The sequence below is a fragment of the Dysidea avara genome, chromosome 12, assembly GCF_963678975.1.
Source record: "Dysidea avara chromosome 12, odDysAvar1.4, whole genome shotgun sequence".
Taxonomy (NCBI): domain Eukaryota; kingdom Metazoa; phylum Porifera; class Demospongiae; order Dictyoceratida; family Dysideidae; genus Dysidea; species Dysidea avara.
The window spans coordinates 19810087-19822475 of record NC_089283.1 but is presented as its reverse complement, the minus strand read 5'-3'; the positions used below and the strand labels follow the sequence as shown (position 1 = coordinate 19822475).

Below are 12389 nucleotides of genomic sequence, written 5' to 3'. Positions count from 1 at the left end.
TTTCACACCATAAAACCTAAATAAATCCATAACTCCTCATGTACTTGGCCCAATTTCAAGCTGTATCCTTATTCACAGGTAAAGCATTGCACACACAATTGGAAAAACTAGAAGACCCGACAGATCTGGTCACATTCATTAACAAAATTGCCCAATGCATTCCTGCACCAGACAAGCCCTTAATCTCTTCAATTCTTTTTGCAATTGACGATACAATTGCCAACAGGGGTTAAAATTTCAGTATACCAACTATGATTAAACATACACAGAACTATTGATTAACATAAAAACACTGATTTGTTTAAGGTCAAAATTTCATTTGTACATAGATTAACAATCAAAGCTGAACCTTTTGTAGTAAAAGAAATCAGAGTAGCTAAAATAACTAGAGTTATAAAAACAAAACATTAGTCATAAACACAATTAATCCATCTGTAAAAAGATAAATTTGTCATTGCATCATTCCTACAGGATAAACTGCTTGCAGTCATGCACTTCTTGATTTCACAACTTTCCCCACCACTTTTATTGAAGGCTGCACTTTTTCTTTAGCTTGACTCCAGATAATATTGTAATTACCGCAAATAAATAAAATAGTTTGCAACTATATTACATAATAGCTGATAAGTGTATAAAACTGAATTGAGATATCGAGGTATACATGATGAGCTAAAGCGAAAATGTAGAACTTGTCAATTCTTGGTAGGCATACCACCATGCATCTGTGGTGTGTTCGCTACTGAACGTGGCATTGTATAATGCTACCAGTAGGTCAGCATAGGTAGCATAGTGTCCTTTAGATTCCGTCCACTTTCGTAATGCTTGGTAGGCTTGCTCTCCTCTGAAGGTTGGAAGAAAACTTCCATCTTGTCTCTGGCCTGTAGGATAGTCCACTTCTATTTCTTGTATATCAACTTCACTGAGACCAAGCAGTTTAGCTGTTGACTGCCAATGTGGTAACTTCATTGCTAATTGCTGTAGAAATGTGTTATGTTTGATTTGTACTGAAGTAGATGACAGTATCTGTAGTACTTCTTTATCAATTGCACTAGTTGTAGAATCTGTAAAGAAACAAAAGAAATGACCATTGCCAATGCACAAAGTGGTTTTCACATACACTGCAATTGTTAATCATATACAGTTAACAATATTTTAAAACCAGGTGTGCGCCCACAGCCGGCTTTTGGTTGGCTGTGCATGGGCGCACACCTGGTTTACTGAAATTGTTTTCGTAAATGTGTGTGTGTGTATGCGTGTGCATGCGTGTGTGTGTGTGTGTGTGCGCATGCACGTGCCCACCTACCTACCTATCTATCTATCTATCTATATGCTTGTCCATACACATCTATGTGAACAAACCCGTTAAATGGTAAAAGCAGCTAGCAGGTAAGAATTAAAAGCTAAATGAAGCCTATATTAAACAGGTAATCTTTACTATGAGGTGGTTTATTCTTCTGAAATACATGTACAGGTGTGGTGACTCTCTCCAGACTTTGTGAATGACCTTCCTTTTGGGTTTTACAGATGTTTAACAACTGGAAAACAATGTTGTGGGCCTCTTAGGCTACCAGAGATAATGTATCCCTTCAATTTGAAAAGGGGGTGTCCCATACTTATGCAAACAAAAATGAATAACAGCCTTGAGGCTTCCTCGTAAGAATTTGTGTGAGATATCACATGATAAAGCAGTTGAGGAGACACTTCCATGTGTAATTTGTAGATTAAAGTGGTTTGTTCAAGTTATGTTTCCTTAGCAGTGCATAGCAACATACTTAATTACAAAATAATTATAAAATACATTCAATTACAATGACTGAGTAATGAATTAGCAGGTACCATTATTGCATAATTAGCTAAAATAGTTAATTGTATAAATTAAATATGTAGTTGACTATATTTCCTATTTAGCTATGCAATAGCTACACAGGCGCCTGGTTTTTAGAAGTAGCATAACACCAACATGTTCCTGTGTGACATATTTACAATAGACTAGTTTTACCTGTGTTCACATCTGTGATGTAATGTGTAACTCGCTGGTCCCCTCCAGTGATGGTCACCGGTATACAAGGACTTGCTGATTGCTTAAGAGATGGTGCAAGGTGATATTTTACTGATGCAACATGGCTGTTGGAATTAGCTTCAGATTTCCTAATCTATAATACAATTATAATAGGAATATAAACAGCTACCAATTATGTAGGTCTTACAATGCAAACAATCCACCCAGCAACTATATCATGCAAGCAATTGTATTAAATAACTTGTACATACTTTATATTTCTTATCAGCTGCAAATGCATTCCAACCATTATCTTCTGCTGATTGTGGGTGAAACACTAATTCATCAGATTGGAAAGCTAACTGGTTGAGAGAGTACATGTTTCCTTCCTTGCCTACCCTGGTCTGTAACATTGCCTTTTATCAATGAATGAAAGAATATAATCATAACAGCAGTAGATATTGTGCAACAGATACAAGATCTACATGCAGTATGTCAATGTTATGTCTATCATCCGATTAAACTAGCAAGCAACAGACAAAACTTAGGCTGGGAACTTGGTTATTTGTTTCGTTTCTCATCCACAAAATTCTCTAACAATGGTATCAAAATAGAAGAATCAATCTTCTCAGTATCAAAATAAAAGACTTCACACATATAGTCATTAATTTAACGGCAATAATGAAATTTGGGTGAAAAGTGGATGAGAAACAAGTTTACTTTGTCCCAATATAACATATACGTAAAAATTTCCAAGGTAGAAAATTTCCATAGATTTTGTAGATCACCCTTCAGCTTTCCTCTGATAACTGCCTACCTACAAATTTTTTCTTCCAAATCTAATATTAGCTAATCTACAAAAGTTTTCTAACTCAAAATTTCTATGTATACGGTATATATGAGCTTAGCTTTTGTAATATCATTTGGGATACATGTGCTGAGTATGACACATTTGAGAAAGTAAGGCAATAAATGAAAATGTATATCATAACAGGGGCGGATCCAGGGGGTTCAAAGGGTTCCATGGAACCCCGAAGAGCCTCAATAGCATCCACAATTCGAGATACTCTAATAGAGCAGTCAAGATCAAGATATTCTAATAGAGCAGTCACAGTATTCTTCAGAGGAGCAGTGTAGCAAGCTACATACGTACACAGTTAAATAAGGAGGTATAGTCGGTGGAGGGCAGCTATTGTCGGCATGTAGTTACCTTTTTTGGTCCTTGACTTACAGCTAGGCTGAAGTTGCAATTCCAGAGTGGAACCCCCCTTTTAAAAAGTCTGGATTTACCCCAGCATAAAACACATAATCACAACATTCAGATCCTACTATCATGCACAACTGGATGCACTATTTGACACAAAATATGCACCACTTGTAATGTTTTTTGTTCTTATACATATTCACTTTTTTTTCATATTTGAATAGGGACCATAGAAATAAAAGGCAAGGAAGCAAGCGAGGTCATCTACACCTGCAGATATACTAGTTGACATTTAATCTTTACTTCAGTTATATACAGCCATGACTGAAGTAGCTTACTAAGAATAAAATGTCCACTAGTATAGCTGCAGGTGTAGATGACCTCTCTTGTTTCCTTGCTTAAGTTTCTTTACACTTGTTTGTTAACTATTTTGTAACAAAATAAATGACTGTTGAACCAAGTAGCATAGTGCCGGCCAGACATAACACATGCCTCTACTATCAATTACTGGAAAGCATTGTTGCCACTTCACTTCGTTTTCAGCTTTGCTCCAACCGTTATACAGCATTACAAATGAAGAACAGTACAAGAAGTACCTCTGCAATCAATCCAACCACTACGAAAGTGCATGATTAAATGCGCAACCGACTATCAATTACTCAGATGCAAATTGCCATTTTGCTCCATTTTCAGCTATGGTCTACCCATTATACAGCATACAAACAAAGAATAGTACAAGAAGGGCCTCTGCAACCAATCCAGTCACTATACAGAAATTATGGATGATTCTCATCAGCCAGCTGCACTGAAGCCACATTACCATGAATCAACACCTACACAGTGTAGCAGAGAAAGAAACAGGACACAAAGGTAAGTCTGTGAAGCATGCATTGTAGCTGCTGTGGTTTGTGAAAAGGTATGACTTGGGGTGAAACAACATCAAACAGTGAAAAAATCAAGCCTGTAGCATTATAACCACAGTTGAGTTATGCTTGGCTGGAGGTATCAGTCAGCCAGTCAGTTAGCAGAAAATTCAGTTAGGCCATAACAAATTAGTCTTATGTTTCATGGATGCAGTGGGTAATGTTTTGGCAAACCCAAAAATAAATGTAAATCATGTAATCTCTTAAAAAGAGTGCTAATATGGCTGTAGACCGTTTAATATTGTGCAAGCAGTAACAGGCGTGGTAGCAAAGGGGAAGGAAATGCAGTTCTATCACCTTATTTCGGAAGGACTTTAGCTTTTGCAACTGAAAAGATCAAGATACTCTAAACAGAGTAGTCATATAAACTCTAACAAAACAATCAGTTGCAGCTGAAAAGATTTTTTTTTCGACCTGCCGGGTCACTATACTAAAAGGCAAACAATCTGTGAAACATATGATTAATTTGGTATGGCCTTAATTAAATTTCACAGAAACTTTGTTGGAAGGGTTTGGGGTTGCTCTGAAGATGGTTTGGTTATGCCTAACCAATACTGCCAAACTAGCTGTTATGAGGCTGGTTTTTGGGTGATATAATTGGCCAGAAAAGCCGAAAACTTCACAATCCCTACTATACATGCTGTATAATAGCTCTAGTTATTGAGCATAATTATATATCATTTTTTCATGTGATAACTGGACTTTATAGGGTAGATAGAAATGGTCAGACACAGACATTTATACATGTAGTCTCCACTTCAGACCAAATGATGTCTTCACATGCTTGTCGTGAGAGTGGATATGCGGAGAGTAGGGACTCTAACCAGCTACATAGAACATAGCTTCTTGTGTGCATGCTCTAGAATTCTAATGTAGTGTTAATGGTCATATATATCTAGTGTCATAGACTAGACCCTTCTAACATAAGGTTGGCTCTTTGGGCAGTTATACTGCAACAGGCTTCCACACTGCCTGTAAGACTAAGGAATACCTATGATTCGTTCAACATAAGCAACTGCATTAGAATTCTAGAGTATGTGTGCATCTATGTTCTACTGTTCTATGCAGTCCTCGTAGCTGGCTATAGTCTCTCCACATATGCTCTTTCATAGCAAGTACTTATTGAATAGAATTCAAGTACTATGCAGAGGCATTGTCTGGTCTGAAAGTTGATACCAGAGTACAAAACAATGTGGGCATGAAAGTTGACTTGCTACACAAATGTAAAAATGTATGTCCATGTCAGTGTCCAACTATGTCTACCTATTCCACCTACCCACTTATTATCCTACTAAATCAAGTAACTAGTTGCAACTAGAAAAACAGAAAATTCATGTATCGAGGAATTCATAGCATACATACTAGTTGTTACTACACATACCACTTGGCCAGTTGGAGTACATTGTGATAATGAGAAGAAAATGGTACGCTTTTCAGAAGTCTCTATAATGCCTAACCAGTAAGAGTCAGGAATATGGTTACCATCCATTACAGCAGGTTCTTGTGATGCAAACTCCTTCTCCAGCAATTCTGAATGTTTGGGTTTAACAACTTTTACCTTATTTCTAAGACTTTGTCTCTGTAGCTTAGATATCCGATTCTTGTTTTCCAACTTCTTTGGCTGCAATTGTTTCTTTGTAGAAATCCTGTAAGCTGAAAATGACCTCACAGCAATGACTCCATAAGGATATTCTGGAGGGAACAGTCCTGAGAGAATCTCACCATAACCAGTGGAGTCCATATCATCATTATATTTAACAAAACACAATTCACTAGTATCACTTGATACAAAAGAATGTGGTATCTCAATATGAACATCTTTTGTGAACACTATCGGTGAATGGCACTCAAACCAAATTGTTGCACTACAACCTTGCATGCTTTTGTGGGGGTTGCAAGCATTAAAGCCACTTTTCCTTGTAATCTCTATTTCACCGGTTCCCTTTGGCAGTGAGTTATTAGGTATGAAGAGAGTGGTCCCATGGACTGGATCATAAATGTAAACACCATCTCTTCCAACAGTGAAGGTTTGTGCACTGCCAATCTCCATGAAACCACATGTTGAGTAATTCACTACAATGTAAATAACATACTGTATGTCTGTATGAAGTGTGAATATGCAACACAATCGGTACACATTATACACATGCATGCTGTATTAAATTTCATTTCTTCTACATTAAATAGGCCATAAATAGACAGCGTACTCAGTCTGACTGTAGTCAGCTTTATCTAATTTCTTAAATCATGATGCCATAGTCTGGAAAACTTTCAGCTCAAAAAGATTTCACTGTCAACAAACTTAGTTGACAATGTTTTTTGCAGCCAGCAAAAATTTAACACAAAAGATTACATAGACAAGAAACTCACAATAGAGCATCATTTCTTCCCGTTTGGTTTAGAAGGAAACTTGATTGAAATGTGATAACTAGTAGTAGAGTGGAGCAAGGGCATCTTCGTTTGTTTGCAGCTTTTTCTTATAGTGTAATTGTAGGTGTTCTTGCTTTGTGAGGTGGTGTTATCTCAGTAGTTTATTCATTATACTTATATCCACACAAAAACAGCCAAGCTATGAAAAAATGATGTGGCCTTAAAAAGTCTGGGAGAAAAAAGTTGTGAAATCAAAGGTGGCGGCCAAGAAATGATGTTAATGCTAATAAATTTTAATAATGCACACAGCCATTATTAAATTTTTTTAGCATTAACATCATTGCAGCCATTTCTTGGCCGCCACCTTTGATTTCACAACTTTTTTCACTAAGGATTTTAAGGCCGCACCATTTTTTCACAGCTTGGCTATTTTTGTGTGGATCTCATTTCTTTTTGTACTTATAAGGCCCCAAAACCAGCCTATGGCTGACTTTGAGATTTGTTTTTACTCACATTTCTTCTTTTCTATGTAGATACAATGATGATTATTGAAAACAGACTTATAAATGTATTTCATTGCATGATTTAATACAATATTTGATAATATTATTGTAATACTCTAATAGAGTGCACATTTTTTTGCGGACTTGTAATAGAACATACATAGAATGTTCTAGAACAATCTAGTACTTCTATTGGTAGATCTATGAAATTACAAACGTTTGATTATAAGCAGATTTCAACTAGAAATTTCAATTTTATAAAGCAGAAATTAAGTGAGGTGATCAGCCAAGGTAGCAGTGGTTCAGTGGTTAAGGATGCACGTGTTAGATATAGAGGTCCCTGGTTCGAACTCTGTTAAGTCTTTTTTCGACATTATTTGCACACCTTTTTTATCCCGCGGCGACTGCTCTATTTGACTGCTCTATTAGAGTATCTTGATCCCGCGATTTTACACTTGCTTGGTTTTTGCTTTATAACCTTGTCGCTGTAACTCTATTGTTATTCAAAAGGTACTGCTACAATGATCGGCCTATGTAAACACCAATTTTCAAGTTATTTCTATTCTCGGTTTACCCTGTAGCCATGACAGAAGTTTGATACTTTTTTTATGTGAATAAATGCTCATAACTCCTTGAATATTCCTGATTCACAACAAACTTGGTATGTGAATCCACCGTTACATGCTCTTCATTTGTGCCAAAGATCGAGGCAATCGAGTTACACATTTGCATTTTTATAGCAATTTTTGCAAAGTGTGCGAAAAGAAATCAAAGCCCCTGTAGCCCCCATACGGCATAAGAAAAAATGAAGAAATTAAAATGAAACTTTGAATGCCAATATCTCGCAAATGGCTGTCGTGAATTTAATCAAATTTGCTGTGTGGTGTACCCTACCTGGGGGACAGCTATAATGCAAAAATAATGTGCTAAGAAGATAAAAAGATATAAAGATATAAAGATAAAGATATAAAGATTCTATATCATATCATGATATAAAAAATTTCCCACGATATTTTGATATATATCACATATCGCACATCACTACCACCAAGGTATGTTTCCCTTGATATGTTGACTCTCTTATTATTACAGCCATCATAAAAAAGTAAGGGTCTGGTGAAAATCCCAAATTATTTCTAGCACTGAAATTCCACACTAGCCAATTAATGCATACTAATAAAGTTCACACAAAACACCTTCGTTGGAGGGCAATCATTTGATGTAACCGGCAGTTACGTACGTTGTCTAATTGAATCCCTTTGAAATGATATGGGATCTGTATTTCACCAGAACCTAAAAGGACGGGCAACACCCGACTATGTTTTTATCTACCCATAGACTGTAGGGTTGAGTGATACGTATACTCTCATTTTAGTATCATGATTGATACTAAACTATATACTCCACGATACATACACGCATAGTTCAATTACATACATATCGTAATGTTCAGTATTTCTACAGGAAACCTTTATAGGTGCTACATAACTTCCACTATCTCCCTTGTTTACAGTAACAGCTATTGTAACACATGCTTTGAGGTTATCTAATGATGTTCACACCTCTGTGCAGGGGTAATATATGGTTACCCAGGTAGGTGGACTTAAACTGTTACAAGAATTCCCAATTATTGACCTAACCTGCTTAACAAATGAATTTAATGGCACTAATATACAGAGTCTTACAGACATAGTCTTGTGTAGCCAGACCCTACTATCTAGGGGGTGGCACTTAGCAATTTTCAATTAAAAACGCTCCCAGGGTCTGGTCCAGAATCAATATACCAACTTTTTTTCACACCCCAAGCTAGGGCTCAGGGTGTTTGATCAGCTTTTGTCATGAAATGTATATTTCCTTTATTTCAAGCCATGTACACACTGGAAATGCCATGAATGATGGCTGGTAGTGGTGATGAGAGACAAACAAAAGCTAGTTTTCTATAACTGAAAAGGACACGGGTTGATTCCTCAAGAAAGGTAATGGAAAATTGAGTATTTACGCTTTTCAGCCGTAGAAAACAGCCTCTCTGTCTCTCATTACCGCTACCAGTGATCATTCATGGTATTTCCAGTGCATACGTGGCTTGAAATGTAAAAGGAAGTATACTTTTGTGACAATAGCTGATTAAACCAAGCCCTAGCTTGGAATATGAAAATAAGTTGTATATTGATTCTGGACCAGACCCTTTTTCAAGGGGACGTTTATAATTGAAAATCGATAACACCATCCCAAGAAAATAGGGTCTGGCCACATGAGACTAGTACAGACATAACATCACAATATAGTTATTATCAAAGTATGTGACCCAGTTTGAGAAAACTGGTCTTATCGCCCATGTCAGCAGATTCGATTTTTCACCCAAGACACAAATCTACATGAATAAACTATCTAATTCCACAATCAAAATCAGCTAGACTTGAGTGATCTGGTTTTGCTGGCTGCTTTTCCCAAGCCCAGTGGCGATCCGTATGTGTGGTGTGGGGCCTTAATGGAGCCCTGGTCTGCCTGGGGATGACTGTATGTGGCTGTACAGCTCTGTGGTGTTGAATAAGTACCTCTGCTGTGAATTTCCTTTCATTTTAGCCAATTTTGAGACCTCAATGGCCCAAAACTTGGCCTAATTCATCCCTACGCCTTGCTTTTCAATTTTTGAACACCATCTTGCCTGCCTTCCAGGCCCCCGCCTCCCACCCATTTTGCAGCTCGCCTGATACAGTCAACCTCGGTTTAAACACAATCTAAAATGGTGGGAAACTTAGTTGCTGGCTACTTGCACAGTGGATGCTGTGAAAGGTAAGGAATTGGTGTAAAACGTGTGAAAATTTGGTACACATAGCTTCAACCATTGGCGAGCTACAACACACTAAATATTTAAAACCGGTCTTTCTTGATACTTTAAATAGGCGATAAGACCAGTTTTCCCAGACTGGGTCACATATTGTGATATCGATACTTTCAATATATCATGATATATCACTAAAACAATAATATCGCTCAGACCCAATAGGAATTAAATGTCCACTAATATATCTGCAGGTGTAGGCAACCTCCTTGTAGCCTACACCTGATACCTATCACATAGCATTACCCAAACAAAGAACAGTACAGAAAACATCACTGCAATTAATACAGTCACTACAGAAAATACATATGATTCCTGCTATAACATGACAATTATATTGTCAGCACAGGGAATTAGCCAATATGCGCTATACCGCAAATTGACACCTTGTAATGTCAGCAAAAAGACATGGGACACAAAAGAATAAGTCAATGATATGTACATTATACATACTGCATATACCAAAAAGTATCAGTCACTACAGGATATAATAGTGAGCCCATGTGACCTTAGCTGTTATGGAGCTATGGTTGTCTAAAAGCGTCAGTCAGTCAGTCAATAGAAAATTTCAAAAAAATTGTAGCAGTCTATGTATTACAAATGTGTTGGGTCACACTAAAGATACTTTTGAATTTGGTGGCATGAAGGTATTGAGAGGGTGGTTTCTGGTCAATTTTGTGGGAAGGTGCAAACCTCCATGATCCCTTAATTGCACCGTATGACAATACAGGTATGATATATGACAAGGCACAGGTTGGTTTGATGCAGAGCTTAAACGCATCTTACTTCACAAATATGAGTGCGCTACTGTTCAATTTCATGTACTGTACAACAGGAAATATTGACGAATTCACAATTAATCAGTGACAAATTCAAATTTGACGAAAAGCAACAAGAAAGATCTAAACAATGATTTTTGAAGTGCATGCTTATTGACAAATTAAAATTAGATGAATGTAGATAACTGATTTATCAAATTTTTGTTTCATCAAAATTTCCTGTCATACGATTATGACCAATTTTTGTGGGCCCAGATGCCTCAAAAAACATTTTAACGATGAATATTTTCCAGAATATAGTATATAAACAGAAACTTGGGGGCTCTTTATCCCAGCACTGGGAAATTTTACACTAGATTTGATTATTACCCCATCCTACCCAGGGATGGGAACAGAGGAGGTGAGGTATGACAATGATAGGTGCATTATCCATTGTCTGCTTCTTTCTTTGTGTGCCTGATTGTTTACTTGGCACAGATTTGGTGGCCTTAACCATTGACTTTGTAGTTATTGCAGAAGCAACACTGAATGATCTGAGTGAGTGTTGATCATGCACTCCTTGTACATGATAGGGAACTGCATGTGTTCAGATTATTTAATGCTACAGCGCCACATTGACAAAGTGACTTACTATTTGGCCAAGCTGCATACTCTTCATAACCTCTAAACTGTACAAATCCGGAAAAGAACTCTTTAGTTGCTTCATAGTACTTGCTCCCTTTCGTTTCAGCCGTTACAGCCTTCAGAAACAGTTTAAACTCCTTTTGTCCTCGCCCTTGTAGAAACTGGATCAGTATACGAGACTTTTCGTACGTGTCATCAATGCCTTTCATCCCCTGGGCTACAGGGGGCGGTAATATCTTGTCTTTCGCTAACGCGTCGATTATCCTGTTCAAATTAATTCTCTGCATGTACATTCCCTGTTCGGTCAGGATTCTCGAGAAATGTATCACTGGACTGAGCGGAGCTGTTTGTTCTGAATCCATCTTCTTCATAGTCGAGTCAAAACTTCCAAATTTGTTGACGGCCTATAACCAAGCAATTGTCTGGGGTTCCCCTCGAATTTCTGTAAATTAATTTGTATACTCGCTGTTATCATTATTATTTTATTTGTTTGTTGGTGTTTTGTGTGTTTTGCTGTAATTTCATTCCTTGCCACGCCCACCTTATGGTCTTCCATGTTGTGCGGTTGTGGTCACGTGTGCCCGAGTACTCACCACACTTTCAGTTTCTGTGCAATGTATGTATGCAATATTTCATCAACATTGATGGTTCTCTCTCTCCGTAGATTTTTGATTGATTGATTATTTGTTTAACCTCACGGTAGTCGGTAAAATTTGAAATCGCCTTCTCTCGACCTAGAACCGCCCCCGAGCTTGATAATGATTGGGTTAATTAGGCCACATAAACTAAATTATTAGTTTCTTATCCTCCTGTACTCAAAATAGCAGTGCGGGAGGGCGGATTTTTATTTCATTTTTTACTATTATATAAAGTAGATAGAGCTAGTTAAAATAACTTAAAATGCAGTTTTCTTAGACTGCTCTAGCAAGGTACTAACTATAAAAGGTGCTAATTGGCCTCCCTTAGCCACCAGTGGTGCAAAAAATCCTTGATGAGGTAAGGCGATGAGGGCGGAGATGAGAAACTAATAATTAAGTTTAGAGTAAGCCACCAATGTTCGACCACCATAGGTTCGGGCACGATTTTTCTTTAAACCTGCAAAGAAAATTTCTGCTTTTGCTATGCCTTTGGAGAGGTCTAGGCCA

General features: G+C 37.3%; 1 protein-coding gene across 1 annotated transcript; it reads right to left on the bottom strand.

Moving 5' to 3' along the window:
• Positions 1-300: 300 nt before the first annotated feature.
• Positions 301-11717, bottom strand: LOC136240448 (uncharacterized). The gene is made up of 5 exons (XM_066031431.1): positions 11252-11717; positions 5508-6199; positions 2272-2415; positions 2000-2153; positions 301-1061 (listed from the first exon to the last, which is right to left on the bottom strand). Exons 1-5 carry the CDS (start codon positions 11613-11615, stop codon positions 670-672), a joined length of 1746 nt encoding a protein of 581 aa, XP_065887503.1. The 5' UTR covers positions 11616-11717; the 3' UTR covers positions 301-669.
• Positions 11718-12389: the final 672 nt, after the last annotated feature.